This window comes from Carettochelys insculpta, chromosome 7 (genome assembly GCF_033958435.1).
Source record: "Carettochelys insculpta isolate YL-2023 chromosome 7, ASM3395843v1, whole genome shotgun sequence".
Taxonomy (NCBI): domain Eukaryota; kingdom Metazoa; phylum Chordata; order Testudines; family Carettochelyidae; genus Carettochelys; species Carettochelys insculpta.
In genome coordinates this window covers 41,984,755-42,002,356 of record NC_134143.1, presented here as the reverse complement: position 1 = coordinate 42,002,356, position 17,602 = coordinate 41,984,755, and the positions used below count along the sequence as shown (strand labels likewise).

The 17,602-nt window shown below is 44.1% G+C and overlaps 1 protein-coding gene across 4 annotated transcripts in view; it reads right to left on the bottom strand.

Moving 5' to 3' along the window:
- MYOF (myoferlin) overlaps nucleotides 1–17,602 on the bottom strand; it is a 129,824-nt gene that overhangs the window by 82,064 nt on the left and 30,158 nt on the right. For all 4 annotated transcript variants that reach the window (XR_012646308.1, XM_075000386.1, XM_075000384.1 and 1 more), the window contains exons 4-5: nucleotides 5,880–5,988; nucleotides 2,300–2,390 (exon numbers count right to left, since the gene is read on the bottom strand). Coding sequence is in view for 3 of the 4 variants with exons in the window: in XM_075000386.1 (XP_074856487.1) it covers nucleotides 2,300–2,390; nucleotides 5,880–5,988 (200 nt within the window). In the remaining variant the exon portion in view is untranslated. The remainder of the gene's footprint in view (nucleotides 1–2,299; nucleotides 2,391–5,879; nucleotides 5,989–17,602) is intronic.

Here is a 17,602-nt window from a genome sequence, read left to right as displayed (position 1 = left end):
CTGGACATTAAACCAACTAAATTGAATTTTATTTTTTCAGTGTGGCATGGCAGGGAGCTGGAGGAGTGGGACCCACAAATGTCTCCTTAAACAGCCACATGCGTCTCGGAGCCACCCAGCGAGCTTTCAAAACGGTGATGCTGCCAGTTCTATGGGCTGGATGTAAAAAGGCTCCATGGGCCAGATTCTGGCCCACGGGCCACGTGTTGGACACCACTGGACTAGTGTTTCTTAAACAGAACACCAAACAAAATTTTGAGGAGTAAAGCGACTTCGAAGTTGCACCAGCACATCGAAGTACCGGTGGGTGAGCTGAGGTTAGACGCGTGCAGGTACTTCAAAGTTTAAAACTTTGAAGTTGCCATGGGGGGTGGGGGGGAAATTTGCCTAATGAAGTGCTGCATATGCAGCGCAGCACTTCATTAGTAAACTCCCAACACCCTACTTACCATCCTCCCTTCGAAGGAGGGTGGCAGTGTAGACAAGCCCATAGTTTAAGAAACACTGGCTTATTCTGACCCATCAGTTTAAGCTACATAATTTATCCTAAACTCTACAGAAGTTAAACAGATGAATTCCCACACAATGTTTTGAATGGAAGGTCATTCTCTCCCTCAGTAATTATGATCCTATACAAATAACTTCGTCTAGTAAGAATTCTGTATATTTTTCAATGAATCTCAGACCTTTACCTGTACAGTTTTTATATAAATAAAATCTGGCCATGACACAAAATAAACATAATAAATTATTCTGAATTAAAATGCTTGAGACAAGCAAAGTATAAATATCCACACAAGATGTCAATGGATAGTATGAATGATTTAACTAATCTATATTAGCAGACATATAAGTCATTCCTTTGTTGCTCGGCAAAACACAGATCAAAGCATTATTAAATTAATGATTTAAAGTTAATAAAGATTATAACACTACCTTCTATCTTCATTTAGTCCTTTATTAAATAAAAGAGAGCCTCTATTGCTTTTAGAAGTACAGGTTGAACCTCCCTAGTCTGGAACTTTCTTGTCCAGAAACATCCACAATCTGGCATGATTTTAGTTAGCCAGATGACCATCTATCATGGGTGTGGCCAACTTTCCTGTGGTCCCAGAAAGTTTGTTTAGAGTCATCAGTCCTGGCTCTCAGTGTTCTGTGCTATTATTTAGCTGTAATTTACCCTCAAATGTCTTCTAAGAGCCCAGTAAGGAGTGGAAGAGTTAGTAATGCTGCCAGACAATATTGACCTCCTGTGGTCTGGCAAATTTTCTCATTTGGCACTGGTCACATCCTGAGGGTGGTGAACTAGAGAGTTTCAACCTGTACCACACTACTGAATGTATCATACAAAAAACCTGAAGTGCCTTTATTTCATCTAGCTGACATTTGGTGCTACAGAATATAGAAAGGCCTGACAGACTACAAGTTAACACAAACTTTCAGAGACAAACAAATAAATATAAATCTTCAGATAAAGTGGCATTCTTGCAATACCTTTTAGTGGATTGTATTATATGTACTAACAATAAACTTCTACTATTTAACTGATTAAAAATTATATCCATGCTCATATACTACCATAACTTGTGTGCACACTGTTAGCATAGACCTTGGTATTAGGGTTGGTTAGTTAATTGGCTGTTGCCAAAAATGACAATGACAAATTTCACATCTTTCTTCCATGGTCTGCAACACTGGAAGCTTTTTAAAAACATTCTTAGTAGGTGAGCAATTAATTTAAAATATCTTCAATAAATAGAGACCCAAGAATTTTCCTTACTAGTTTATAAAAACAATAGTTAAATCTGAAGCATACCTCACAACAATATCCTCCAATAACAGTCTACTGTGGACAACATTTTTAATGTTTTTGCAATATGTCTTGGTGTGCAAGGATTTAGAGTATATTCTTAGTAGCTATGCACTTCTCTCTTTTTTTTTTTTTTCTGGCCTTTCCTACAGCATTAGATCTCCTTATTATTTTTTTTCTGTTTCTTAGAATAAAGTTTCTTTCTTAAAAGAAATACGGCATGTCAGCCTTTAAAGTGCTGTTGATCTAAACTGTCCTGAGTAATAATGTTCCCATTGAAAACAATAGTGTCAAAGAAAGTATGTTCTGTATGCAAGCTTTAGCAAGAATCAAAATTCTGGTTTTCAGTTCTGAAGCTTTCTGACTACCTGACCATATGCCAGTACTGACATGCTTGATTGTCTGCTACTTTCCATTCTTTCTGATGAACATTTCTGTTTCCCTAACAAGACCTTCTGAATATAAAATTTTGGAAAAAAAATTATATACCTTCAGTGTCTTGTGCATTGGTCCCCCCTGGATCATTTGGATTCGCAGGTCCAGCGGGTGGCTCATATCCCACCACTAAATCAATTGTTGCCTGGGTGGAAATTTATAGTTACATATGTAATAATTGACAAAGCAGGATAAACAACTGATCCTACAAGTAAGCATTAACACCAAACAAATATTATTTGACTACAGTTTACAATGAAAAATTGAAAACAAAGAAATAAATACACATTTTCCCCTGCTGCACTATCATAAACCTACAAACACTAGAGACCACACTATTTCCAATTAACCTGAAAATGTATTTAAGAAATTGAAATACAGGCTGACCCTCTTAAATCCGGTAACCTCTTGTCTGGAAATATCCAGGGTCTTTCTGGACTACGGATGTTGCAGACTAGAGAGTCCCGGGGCAGGGGCTGGAGCATGATTAGTGGCCAACAGCCTGGCCAGGGCCAGAGCTCCTGCCAGTCCCGCTGCAGCACGGTGGTGGGGGGCACAGCCCCCACTGCAGCATGGGGCCAAGGATGGAGCCTCCACCTGATGAAGCCCTGGTGGTAGATCCAGTAGCGCAGGGCTGAGGGCCAAAGCCCGGCGGCATCTTGGGAAACCTGGCACTACAGGGAAGCAGAAGGCTGGGGCCGCCCGGGGCAGGAGCTTCTCTGGTCCAGCAAATTATGTCATTTGGGACCTGTAAGGTCCTGGCCATGTCAGACCAGAGGTGCAACAGTAACAGAGAGGGAGCCGTGCTAGTCTATACACTATCAAAACAAAAAGCAGTCAAGTAGCACTTTAAAGACTAGCAAAATGGTTTATTAGGTGAGCTTTCGTGGGACAGATCCACTTCTTCAGACCATAGCCAGACCAGAACAGACTCAATATTTAAGACACAGAGAACCAAAAACAGTAAGCAAGGAGGACAAATCAGAAAAAGATAATCAAGGTGAGCAAATCAGAGAGTGGAGGGGTGGCGGGGAAGATCTCTGTGGAATTCTTCTAGAGAGACTTTAACAATCTACACCCCACCATCAACTTATGTCTCGATTACAACATGCAAGAGATACGTTTCCTGGACACTACAGTACTAATCAAGGATGGCCTGATCAGTACCACACTGTACCGAAAACCTACTGATCGCTATACTTATCTACACCCTTCTAGTTTCCATCCTGCACACGTGACTAGATCCATTGTTTACAGTCAAGCTCTTAGGTGTAATCGCATTTGCTCTGATCCAACTGACAGAGACCAAAAACTACATGAACTTTACCAAATATTCATAAATCTGAATTACCCACCAGGAGAAGTAAAAAAACAAATCGACAGGGCCAGACGAATACCCAGAGACCAGCTACTCCAAGATCGGCCCAAAAAAGCCAAGAACAGAACACCACTGTTCATCACCTACAGCCCCCAACTCAGACCACTGCAACGAATTATTAAAGACCTACAACTTACTCTTAATCAAGATGCCACACTCCAGAAGGCCCTGAGTGACATACCTGTTCTCTCCTACAGACAACCTCCCAACCTCAGGAGGATCCTCACTAAGAGCCACAGTCTATATCCCAGGAACACCAGTCCTGGAACCTTTCCCTGCAACAAAGCCCGCTGCCAGCTTTGTCCACATATCTTCTCTGGAAATACCATCCCTGGACCTAACCAGGTTACTCACAGAATCACGGGCACTTTCTCATGCTCCTCTAATAACATCATATACGCCATCATGGGCCAACAATGCCCAGATGCTTTGTATATTGGACAGACTTCTAACTCTCTTAGACAAAGGGTCAATGGGCACAAAACAAACATCAAAACACTCCAGATCCACAAACCAGTTAGTCAACATTTTAATGGAATGGGGCATTCTGTCAATGACCTAAAGGTATGCGTGTTAATGAAGAGGAATTATCGCACCGTTTTGGAAAGAGAAGTGGACGAGCTGACTTTTATATTCAAATTCGGCACATTAACACGTGGTTTAAATCGTGATGGGAACTTTCTGAGTCACTATAGGAGTTCGTCTGCATACTTGGCTCAATCTAATTCTTGATCTTCCCCCCCCCCCCCCACTCTCTGATTTGCTCACCTTGATTATCTTTTTCTGATTTGTCCTCCTTGCTTACTGTTTTTCATTCTCTGTGTCTTAAATACTGAGTCTGTTCTGGTCTGGCTATGGTCTGAAGAAGTGGGTCTGTCCCACGAAAGCTCCCCTAATAAACTATTTTGCTAGTCCCCAGAGGAGCAACATGTATGGTATTTATGACATATAAAAAAATCATATCATACGGAGTTCCAACAATTTAACTGTATTCTATGCACTTATTTAATTAAACCCTCATAATATCCAGGCAGGCTTGGTGAGTGGTATGATCCCCTTTTCTTACAGATGACAAAATTGAGGCAGAAAAAAAGAGAAAATGATCTGTTCAGTGTGACACGGACTCCAGATGAATCTAGAATATAATTCTCCTAACTTGCAAGCTATGCTTCTACCCTGCAAATGAGCACTGTGTCTTTTTCCAGTCTCTTTGTAATACTGATTATACCAGTGTCTGTGGCACTTCATTGCACTTTTCATCCTGGAAGTCTTAACAGGGTATGACAAAAAGTCAGCACAAGGAAACGTGAAAAAATACAGACGACTCTGAATTGCTTCAAAGAAGATAACTGAAATTGGCACCGACGTCTCACTCTTGCCTCCGAGCACATAAGAATGTTTCGCCAGGAATCTAAATTCAGCTACACTTCATTCATGTACTATGTTCCTGATGCAGCAAGGCACCCCTGTTCAGGACAGCAATTAAGCACAGGCTTAACTTTAAGCACATGCTTACACCAAAGTATTTAAGTTCTGTTCTGAAGAGGAATGGATTAAACCGATTAGGTGCTTTCCAGAATCAAGGCCTTTCACAGTAGCTGATGTTTACAAGATATGCAGCAAAATATGCATATGGGTGTGGAAACTGTCAATTAAATAAGTAAATGCCATTTGTTTCCTGCAATATCTAGTGTTGCACAGGGGAGCCAACAGACTTTTGGGGGGAAACGGACTGGCTCTGTGGTCCTGGAAGGGGCAGGGCCTTGGAAAGGAGGGGCAGGGCTGAGGCAGGGCTGCTGCCTGGATTGTGCTGTGCCAGGCTCCGGTAGCAATTTAAAGGGACCAAGGCTCCTTGCTGCTGCTGTTGCCACTGTGGCAGCAGGAGCCGGGAGCCTGGCCTCTTTTGCATCAGCAGGCTCCAAGGCATTTGCCCCCTTCCTTGCCCCTCCCATTGATGGGCCTTATGCTTTGTTATTTCTCATTAACTATATATTCTATGTCATAGTACATATTATTGAAAACTGACATATTTAGTTAAAATGTATTTGCATATATTGAATACCAATTAGATGGTGTTAATGTAGTTGTACTTTAATCATCTTTGCACTCAGTGCTTTTGCCTATAAATTCACTAATAATTCTATCTATAAAGCAAAAAGTGACATGATCGTGAAATGTTTTTGTTTCTTATTAAACCCTCTTGCTTTGCCATTTAATTCAATAAATCACTAAAACAAAGGTAAGGAAATCACTCACTCCAATGTTCTCTCCCCTTTCATTTAGCAGGGGAATAAGCTTGAAGGGAAGAGATCTGCTCTGGCTGCCAACAAGTTCCTTAAGCGCTACTGATGCACTTGCAATTAATCTGAAAAATAAGTGAGAAAGATATTATATTAGCATATACTCTGTATTATGCACAAAGAAGGATCCTGTTCTCTGTAGCCAGTTTATCTTTGCTATCCCTAACATAACCAAACAAATCCAAAAGAGTAGAGCTTATAAAGACTTGAAAACAAACAAAAGCAACTAAAACAGAGGTTGAGCCTCTCTTGTCCGACACCTTTGGGACTGGACCAGTGCTGGATGAAAGAATTTGCTGAACCACAGGAGGTCAATACTGTCTAGCGCATTACCAACACTTCCACTGCTTACTGAGCTCTTAGAAGACATTTAGGAATAAATTACAGTTAAATAACAGCACACAACACTAAGCCAGGACTGGTAACTAAACAAACTTTATGGAAGCACAGGAAACGTGGCCACACCCATGATAAGTGACTGTTTGGCTAACTAAAATCATGCCAGATCACAGATGTTGCTGGACAAGAGAGTGCCAGACTAGACTAGAGTTCAACTTTTATTGCAATTATTCTCTAGTTCTACACTATTAACTATTAATTTTTTATTTCAGCCCACACAGTGTTCACTTTCTTTCACTGAAGATACAATTCTTACCTAAATGAGTTTATAGTTTCAATTTAAGACTTAACAATGAATGTTTGCTAACCTCACAGTGAATGAGGCAGGCAAACACTGGGGAGGAAATACCACACAGGAAAATAAGGATTAGAGCTATATGAAAATGCATTTCCCAGTGTAAGCATAGGCACTTACAAGTTCTATAAATGTTATTAACATTTTCACGCACTGCATAGAATGTAATATGCATGTGCGTGTAGCCATCAGGGCAAATTAGTTCACCTCTCAGCAACAGAGTTCCTGTTGATTAACTGGAGATGATGATACTCATCTTCCTTTGTACAGCATTTTGAGATCTACAGATGAAAAGCACGACATCAGTACTTGGTATCAAAGCTTTATATATATGGAGAATAAAGGAACAGATGGCTATAAGTGAATCACTCATTGCAAGCAACACTAAATTAATTTACCGGCTTATTGACTACATAGAGACTATGCCTTGGCTTAGGCCCCTCTGCTGTCTGGGAGCAGACTGCAGATTTAGAGCATGGCTCAATACCAGCCATGCTGAGAAAAGCTGCCCAGGCAATTTTCTAGCTCATGTCCTCTCTCAAACCACCCTTGTCCACTTTTAGGTTGCACTAGCAAGCTCCGACCTCTCATAAGAATGCAGCTGTGAACACTTTGCACCAGTGCAAATCTCCTTTCAGAAAGAATTAATTCTAACGCTGTGATCTCCCTGTCCACAGTTATGTTGGAAGAAGTTGTAAAAAAGTGGCCATCCGTCCCTTTTTTTTTTTTTTTTTTTTTTTTTTTACCAGGACAGTCCCTTCTTTAAGCTGTCTCATGGGTACCCTGACATTTAAAGAAAATGGACAAATTGTCCCATATTTTATAGGGCTCCTGTTCCATGGCACCTGGTGTCTCAGGGCAGCAGCCCCCACTGCCAGGAAGCTCCTTTGTGGAGCAGTTGCTCTGTTCTCAAGGTGGCACCCCTTGCTGCCAGCAAGCTCTGCCATGGGGCAGCTGCCTCATGCCCTGGTGCCCTACGGCTAGGGGAGGCAGCTCCTGCCTTGGGAAAGCTCCTTCATGGGGCGGCTGCTCCATTCCCTGGCATGGCAGCCCCTGCTGCCCGGGACCTCAGCAAGCTAATTGATTCCCTGTCCCCACCTCCACCAGGAGTCTGAGGAGCCCTTACTCTTAGCATCCTCCCACCAAAGATTGCAGATCCCCCCCATCTTCCACTGCCCCTCATTGGGAGGCTTTAGAACCCCCATCCCTGGTGCCTCACCATGGGGCAGCAGCCCCATAGCCAAGAAGCCCTGACATGGGACAGCAGCACCTCATTCCTGGAAGCCGGTGTCCCATATTTGCCATAGGGCAATGTGGTCACCCTACGTTGTAGTCATATTACCAGATTTGGTGTACTTAATCCTAAAAAAAATAAAGGTGTTTAACAACATACAAACCTTGATAGTGCAACTGATCTGTAAATGTAAAAAACAAGACATTCCCTAAACTGAATTATACTGCAGGTATGTAGTGCTGATTTGTTCAAATCAAGAAGTAGATTCCTAGAATAACTGAGATCTCTGCAGATTTGATCACCTGAGCCAAATTTACTGTGCAAACATTTAACATAGCACAGCAGTATTCCTGCCAAAATGAGAAAAAGTCCTCTGCTTCAGAGCTTAAACTGAGGACCCTTTTGACAGACATTTGTAGCTTTCCAGGCTGAAGTTAAGATCTTTCCAAATTTAAGAGGCAAATCGAATATCATAGCCACTTTTCTGTGCCTTAGTAAAATATGTCAGAAGCACCTAGTTTATTGTTTGCAAAGTGCTTTAGGATTAATTATGTACAAAACATTTAATGTAAATATATATATATATATATATATATATATATATATATCTATCTATCTCATAGGCTGTTCCAGTCTATTTACTTTATTTTTCTATGCAGAAAGACTAACCGTATACCTTCAGCCTGAATCACTTCTTAGAACAGATTAAGGAAAACAGACCAAGAAGTACACTAATTCTTCCCATAGGCTGGTCGTGCGAGCCCTACAGCTTGCACATGTCACATCCTATCTGGAATAAGAACATAAGAATGGCCATACTGGGTCAGACCAAAGGTCCATCCAGCCCAGCATCCCATCTGCCGACGGTGACCAATGCCAGGTGCCCCAGAGAAGGAGAACAGAAGACAATGATCAAGTGATTTATCTCCTGCCATCCATCTCCTGCCCTTGTTATGAAGGCTAGGGCACCATACTTTATCCCTGGCTAATAGCCATTTATGGACCTAACCTGCAAAAATTTATCAAGCTCTTTTTTAAACCCTAATAGAGTCCTGGCCTTCACAGCCTCCTCGGGCAAGGAGTTCCACAGGTTGACTGTGCGCTGTGTGAAGAAAAATTTCCTTTTATTAGTTTTGAACCTACTACCCATCAATTTCATTTGGTGTCCCCTAGTTCTTGTATTATGGGAAAAGGTAAATAATTTTTCTATATTCACTTTCTCCACACCATTCATGATTTTATATACCTCTATCATATCGCCCCTCAATCGCCTCTTTTCCAAACTGAAAAGTCCCAGTCTCTCTAGCCTCTCCCCATATGGGACCCGTTCCAAGCCCCTAATCATCTTAGTCGCCCTTTTCTGAACCTTTTCTAATGCCAATATATCTTTTTTGAGGTGAGGAGACCACATCTGCACACAGTACTCAAGATGTGGGCGTACCATAGTTTTATATAGGGGAAGTATGATATCTTTTGTCTTATTATCGATCCCTTTTTTAATAATTCCTAACATCCTATTTGCCTTACTAACTGCCACTGCACACTGCGTGGATGTCTTCAGAGAACTATCCACTATAACTCCAAGATCCCTTTCTTGATCTGTCGTAGCTAAATTTGACCCCATCATGTAGTACGTGTAATTTGGGTTATTTTTTCCAACATGCATTACCTTACACTTACCCACATTAAATTTCATTTGCCATTTTGCTGCCCAGTCACTCAGTTTGCTGAGATCTTTTTGTAGTTCTTCACAATCTGTTTTGGTTTTGACTGTCCTGAACAACTTGGTGTCATCTGGAAACTTTGCCACCTCACTGCTTACCTCATTTTCTAGATCATTGATGAACAAGTTGAACAGGATCGGTCCCAGGACCGACCCCTGGGGAACACCACTAGTTACCCTCCTCCATTGTGAAAATTTACCATTTATTCCCACCCTTTGTTTTCCGTCTTTTAACCAATTCCCGATCCATGAAAGGATCTTTCCTCCTATCCCATGACCACCTAATTTACATAAAAGCCTTTGGTGTGGGACCGTGTCAAAGGCTTTCTGGAAATCTAGGTATATTATGTCCACTGGGTGCCCCTTGTCCGCATGTTTATTAACCCCTTCAAAGAATTCTAATAGATTAGTTAGACACGACTTCCCTCTGCAGAAGCCATGCTGACTTTTGCCCAACAATTCGTGCTCTTCTACGTGCCTTGCAATTTTATTCTTTACTAGATGCAAGAGAGAAAGCCCAAAAACCAAATCCTCTTTTCTTTTATGACAGCACAAGCAGCCAACCTGTATTCTTAGGACAACGCTGATGTCACAGATTTGGGAATGGCCTTTAAGAGCACCACACATAGGTCAGTGTCATGGAAACAGAATGCTGTAATCTATGCAAATATGCATCTCAGTATTGTATGCTAGGATAAAAAGAAAATGTGCCAAACCAGGGCTGCATGCTCCTGCGAGGTACAAAGCACATTCTGAAGGGTGGTGAATGCCTCTTAGATTCACATTGAAATCAACAGGAGCAGCATGCTGCACTTTTATTGGACACTCCCTCAAAGAATTAACAATACATTATTCCTACAGTACTTCAGGCTGGGACTTTCAAAGGTGGCCAAGAGATATGCCTATGCTACAGTTTGAAGCTGTAGCAGAGAGTCTCGGCACCTGGATTTACTGGCTTCAGTTTGTGCTGTGGCACTAAAGACAGCTGTGTAAGCACTGAGGCTTGGCGGTGGGGGAGGGGGATTGGACTCACAAGTCTGAAGGGGAAGGTGAAATGCAGTGGCAGCTGTGTGCCTTACATGTTCCTCTGAAAATCCCAATCCTAATTCATAAACTTTCATAAACTTGGATTGTAGAAAACCATAATAATATTGCTAAAACTGCTTCATTTGGTTTATAGAAAGCAACTTATTCATTTAATAAAGCTACAGAATTGGAGGTATATGGAATTGTTCTATGAAGAAGTGACTCACAATACAGTTTGAGTTGCAAAAATGGATCCAAAAGAGTAGAGTGTAGAAGAGCAAAAGTATCTCCATGGCTCTTCCACGCAGCTGCAGCATTTCACCAACATTTCAAACAAAACTCATGAGAAATATGTTGCATCCTAACTGATTAGAAGCTTCTGGAATAAATCACACAGATGCAGTAAAGTAAGATTCCACAAAGTGCTGGTTTACTCCTCTAGCTCACAGACACACCATGCAGCTCCTCCTGTAGCTAACTAAATCAAAACCAGGAATGGATTCATGTGACCTGAATACTACACTCTATATGCTAAAAGACCAACATAAATAATGGAATGGATTCTGTATAAGTATCACATCCATCCTTTTTCCACAAACTTTAACAATAATTATTAAACTCACCACTTTGAAATACATCCACCTAATTAATCAAATACAAGCACCATAGGATAAGTGAAGCCATGTCAAAAGACTGACAATTGTTCAACATGTTGACAAAAAAAAACCTTACGTTTAAAGCTAAGAGTTTTATCATGGTTGATTTTAGTTAAAAAAAAAAAAAGTCAGACAGGTCACAGGTAACAAACAAAAAATCATGGAAGCTGTGACCTGTCCATGACTTTTATTAAAAATACCTGTGACAATATGGGAAAGTGGAGGAGACGGAGGAGAATACAGAAGCCAATGTTGCTGTAGCTCTGTGGTTTCCCACACTGCTGTGGTGGCTGGGAGATACAGGGCTTCCTCTCTGCCCGCAGCATCTGGAAGCTGCTGGGTGACCTCCAGCTACTCACACCATCAGGATGCTGTTGCCCCTTTTTCAGGAGGTTGCTCATTTTTCAGGCTGTTGCCCTGGAGAGAATGCTAAGAATTCAGTGTGTAAGGCTGTCATCATGAACATCTTCTTGTACCATGGCAAGACAAGTTCCACAAAGCTGTCTGACATGAGATGCACTTCATGTGACTTCATGGGACCCTCTCTGAGCAGTGACCATTGTGCTTCTGACCACTGTGGTCTTGTAAGGCTCAGGATCAAGAGAGGTGGCAAGTTTGTTGCTCAGCTGAAAGTCTCTGTCAAGAACTGTATCTCTCATGTTGAAAGATAACAGTAATGGCCCTTGCTGGTTGGCATATAAGTGACAGTCACAAGGGGCTCTCTGTGACTGAGCCCATCACACAGGGGTTTTTTCCTCACCCAATCCCTGGTGACCTTTGTGACCCAAATTAAACGTGAGATCCCACAATGAATGCAGAATAACAAGTCTTGTATCTTAGAGTCGGAGATCTCAGCCCAATTTTAAAATGGTCAAAGTATCATAAACCTGCTTGTGTTTCAGGAGTCAAACACTGTAGACTGAGCAGCTTCCCAGACTTCATTATAAATGGTTTTGATGATTGCTTTCAGACGTGTCAGTCTCTGCAGCTGATTTTATTAGTTGTAACAAAAGAGTTTTGCAAATGGTGTTAGAGAGTCAACAGGGCCAACAACCACCACAGGCCTGGGGGCAAAAGGGGGGGGCTCAGCCCCCTGCTCCGGGGTACCCCACACACTCCCTCAGATCTGTGTGCACAGTGGTGGCACAGCACTCCACATTGTTTCAATGGGGCCCAGAGGTCCAACCATGACCACTGCTACTTCAACTGAAATGCCAGGCCCTGGTGCAACTGCCCCCTTTGCTGCATCCCTCCTCCCCACAACCCAGTTGGCCGGCTCGGAGAGGGGAGGAAGTTTACACGCACTTTTACTTTCACCATATGTTTGGGATCGTTCAGTGTTTCACGAATAAGGTGCCTGAAGACAACAAACAACTTTGTAGTCATAATCTGGTAGTATCCACGGCTCAAAGAGAGCTGCTGGGCAAAAACAGGATTGCTGAACATAGGCCGGTTCAAGGGTCTTGTGATTAGTCAGATTCATGAAAAGACACCTGTAAACATACAACTGAGAATGGGAACATCCCCAGGCTACAGTCTGAGAGCATCATTGTTTCATGGGTGAAAGAGCCTTTCTCCCATAAATAGTTATGTGAATTTGACCACATTAGTCAACCTGTGTGAGGCCTGCTTCTAATCCAACAGTTCAGTTCTCTTGGAATCAAAATATGACACGACTACATCATAGGTAAAGGATTTCCTTAGTTCCTCAAATTTACTTTGATGTTCTTCTGATCATGCCCTCAGTCATGTTTCCTGGTTAGAGCGTTCAGAGTCTGTGTGATAGCGGCTAACCTCAGAATGAATTTGCCACAACCACTTACTCGCCCTTGTAGCTACTAGTTCAGGTGGGTTCATGGGCACAGTGAGGGTTTATCTACACAGCAAAGCTATTTTGGAATAACATCCACTATTCTGAAATAACTTTGCGAGCCCATGGACAGCCACACAGGGCATGTGCATGGGAGGACATGGGGGGAGGGCAGACCAAGCCTTGCTTACGTCCCGCCCATGCATGGACCCCTCCGTGCCCGGGATGCCCCAGGGCCTCCACCCCCATGGGCAGGAAGGGATGTCTGACAGGGATGGGGCCCCTGGCCCACATAGCCTAGCTGCTCGACTGGTGGGGCACCCCGCTCTTCTGTTCTGTTTTTAAGGCCTTGACGTCTGGGAGCCAGCCCAGCCCCCTCGATGTCCTGAGGAGCCCTGCTGCAGCTGGCAAGGGGGACAGGATGACACCCCCAAGCACCAACTGCTGCGCCCGGTGGGCATGCCATCGCAGCTGCCTGGAGGACCTCATGGCGACATTCATGGCTGCGGGGTGGGTGCAGAACCGTCTCCTGTGGGAGTGGCTCTCAATGGAGCGAGCAGCCTGGGCCTGGGTGACCAGCTCCCTTCATGCCCTCACCCAGGATGTCACCACCCACCCAGACCAGCCGCCTCTCCCGCAACCCCTCCAGCCACCCCTGCCTTGCTGCCCTGCTCCCACCCGCCTCACCCTAGCTGAACGGGAGGAACTGGTGCAGAGGCTGCAGGCAGGAGCACCTACCTCAGGCATGATTCCTCCTGCTCCCCAACCAAGGCTGAGGTCGCCACATCCCCACCACGCCCCTACATACCTTGGTCCTGGCTCCAAACCAGCCCTGCAGGAGGCCCCACATCCGGGGTGGTCGTGGCTCCCATGGGTGCTGTGGGTCCCATTCCCCAACCCTAGCAGATGAGTATGGCATCCCTTGCCCCTCCCATGTACAGTTGGAGTTACGGTCAAGTAAACCAACAGTGATCTTATTGCTACAACAAGTGAAGTACGTGGTGCCCATCATGATTTGGGTAGGAGCGGTGAGGTATGTGAGTGCAGGCAGGGATGAGGGTGGGGCAGTGGTGAGGGGTGCATGTGCAGGAGCGTGGTCATGGGATGCAGGCTGGTGGCAGTCACAGGGACCTCTGGGCAAAGGCCTGTCGAAGAGCCTCCCTCACACACACCCCGTCCCGGTGTGCCTGGTGGCACAGGGTCGCACCCAGCTGTTCATAGTGCACTATGGCCTCAGCTGCCCACCACACCATGAACAGCTTGTGCTTGCTCTCCACTAGATTGTGGAGAGCACAACACATGCCCACCATGGTGGGCACACTGGGAAGACCAACCTCCAGGCGCATCAATAAACACCGAAGCATGCCTTCAGGTGCCCAAACGCTTGCTCGACGGTATTACGGACCTGGTTGAGCCAGGTGTTGAAGCAGTCGTGGCTTTCATTTGTGTGGCCCGTATAGGGCTGCATTAGTCAGTCCTGGAGGGGTATGCGGCATCAGCGACTATGGATAGAGAGCACAGCTGTGTCTCCCACCAGGAGCTCCCAGCAGGGAGGTAGGTCCCATCCACCATCCTGCGCCTGAGCCAGGAGTTCCTGAAGATGCGAGCATCATGGACCCTGCCTGACCAGCCCACACAAATATCCATAAAGCGCCCCCTGGTGTCCACAAAGGCTTGGAGGGCGACTGAATGGTACCCCTTCTGGTTGATGTACTATCCGCCACTGTGTGGTGGGGCCCAGATGGCGATATGGGTGCTATCCACAGCACCAAAACAGTTGGGAAACCCCAGCTGCTGAAAGCCAGCCTGGTGGCATCCAGATCCCGCAAACGGGTGAACTGGTGCAGGAGGATGCTATTGAAGGCAGCGACAACCTGCATGGGATAGAGGGCAAAAGCACACGTGAGCATGTGGCAGGGTGCATGGGACACCTGGGACCCCTTCCGTGGGACCCGTAGAGGGTGGATGACACAGGCAGACATACTTCAAGGAGGACGACACTAATGGGGGCCTTCCCCACCCCGAATGGGTGGCTGACTGAGTGGCTGCTGTCTGGGGTGGCCTGCTTCTTGAGGGGAAGCACGGACCACATTCGAGTGTCCTGGTGCTGAAGGCTGGGTGCCAGTCACTGACAAAGCCCCAGAAAGGTGGCCTCGGTCATATGAGAATTGTGGACCCACCGCTCATCATCCCACTCCTGCATGATAAGGCGTTCCCACCATTCCGTGATGGTGGGTACCGCCAGAGGCGACAGCATACCTGGGGAAGGAGGTGCTCCGGTTGCACCGAGGGAGAGGCCTGCAGGAAGCCAAACACATGGTGGACCGTCCGGAGCTGCAGCTGGACAGCCACAAGGACACCCATCAGGCTGCCCATTGTGGATGCAAGACATCCTCATCATGGAACTGCTGCAGATCCATGCTGCAGTGTGGTGTCAGGGCTGAGCAGGCCTCTGTCGGTGCTGGGCTGGAGAACACGTGCTGCATGCAGTCTGAGCCCTCAGCATGTGCACAGGGAGGGTGTTTGGGAGGGGCCCCTTAAGGAAGCAGCTGGCCTGTGCTCCCAGAAGGGCTTGTCAGCCATTCTACCCTTTCTGCGCCATTTTCTGACTCTTTACTTCAAAGTAAAGCTCTGTGCTGGGTAGTCACTCCCTTTCACAAGGATGGCGAAGGCTTTCGAAATTGCGGATCACAACATCAATCCACTTTTTGTATGTAGTTGCTCCATTTCGAAAGATGACATTTCAAAATGGTTATTTGGAGTTTCCCCTTTTGAAATGTAGTGCTAGTGGGGCCACAGCCTGAGAGCAGGGGAAATACTCCCAAACTGTTCACATCAAAATGATTCTGCTGTGCAGAGAGGAGCGACAGTCAAAACACTGACTACACACACTCCTGAACAGGATGTTTGAAATTCAGATCCAGACTAGCTTCAAAATGAAAATTCAAACAAGGGTGTGTTTTCGACATGCACTATGTTAATTTTCTTACTAAATTTCTCACACTGCAGTATTATTTAACAACAAATGAAGGGCAAACCTCAAAGAATGAAGGGGTCATTTTACACAAATACCCAAAAGATCGTATGCTAATCAAGGATTTCATCTGAACGACACTATTTAAGCTTCAGAGGACTGCAAAACAGTACTGAAATCTCACAGCAACAGGAGTACTTTCACCTTTTAAAAAAAAAACCAGATTTCATCATCAGGCTAGTAGAGCGCGCACTTGAGGGTGGGACCAGAAGGAGATATCTATAATGTACGCTTAGGAATAAGCATGTTATATATTCTTAGCTGCACACGTTAGAAAACAACACACATTCAACACTAGCCTAGAGGCCAAAGTAAAACATGTAGTAGGTATAGTTGCCAATCCTCCAGGATTAGTCTGGAGTCTCCTGAAATCAGCATCAATCCCCCGTGCCTGTTGAAAGCAATCCTGAATATTTTAATAGGCTATTTAAAGATATTTAGGATTTTTTTATATTATAACATGCTGGGGAAATAAATCTGTAATTACTACAGTCAGAGTTGGCAACCCTAACAGGACTGCAATTTCTGTCACCACAAATGGACACTCAATACTGCTCAAAAAGTAATTGATGAATGTTTTCTGGTTCACTGTTAATGTAAAAACTTTCACTTATCTTTCTTTGAAATAAAGGCCGGCAGGCATACTCAACCAAGTAGAAATTTAAACTGAAATTCCTCTTCGAGGTAGAGTAAGGTTAGGAAAAGCCAGAATGAGATAGTTAATGAATGCACAGAATATTTTGTACTAGGAGGTTTATTCTTAGTTCCCACCTGTCCCTTCATTTGTGTCTTGCCTACTAAGAAGAAAGATGGTAAAATCTTTGTTACCAAAATTTGGGAATGGTTGTTAATCGTAAGTAAGGTCAATTATGGCTTTAAATATTAGCATAAATCCAGCTTATAAAACAATAGATGATTTTTCAGAAAAAAAAAAGACATAAAAATTGCCTTTTTTTTGGGGGGGGGGGGTCTCTCCATGTCCCGCAATATGGTGCAACACGGGACCATATTTACTTGAAATTTTGTACAGAGGAGAAAAAAAAACAGACCTCAAAAGGTATTAAAGCCACCTTTACTGTGTGAAGATCAGGAATCCCAAAGACAGTAACTGAAGCTGATGGACAAAGCTGAACAGAAAAATAGAAGAGGATCTGGCCTTCGACCCGTGATTCCCAAAACTGTGGAGCCATCTATTTTGAGAGTGCTAGAAATCTATAGAAGAATTTCATCTATCATCACGTGCACAGATCAGTATTAACAGATGTAAATAACAAGTATCCAAATTTCACTTTTGCTGGTGAGGGAGATAATCTGAGCTGACCTGTCCATAAACGGTAAAGCCAACTCTGATTCTGTGGAGAAACAGAGGCTTTTTTGGAATTGATTTTTTTACTTAAAGAGTTTCAGAAGTTTTGATAATTTGATGCAACGTACCTGGCAGTGATTACCTGACCAACTCAATATGCATAACTGTCCACACACTTCAGAGAGAATTTATAATG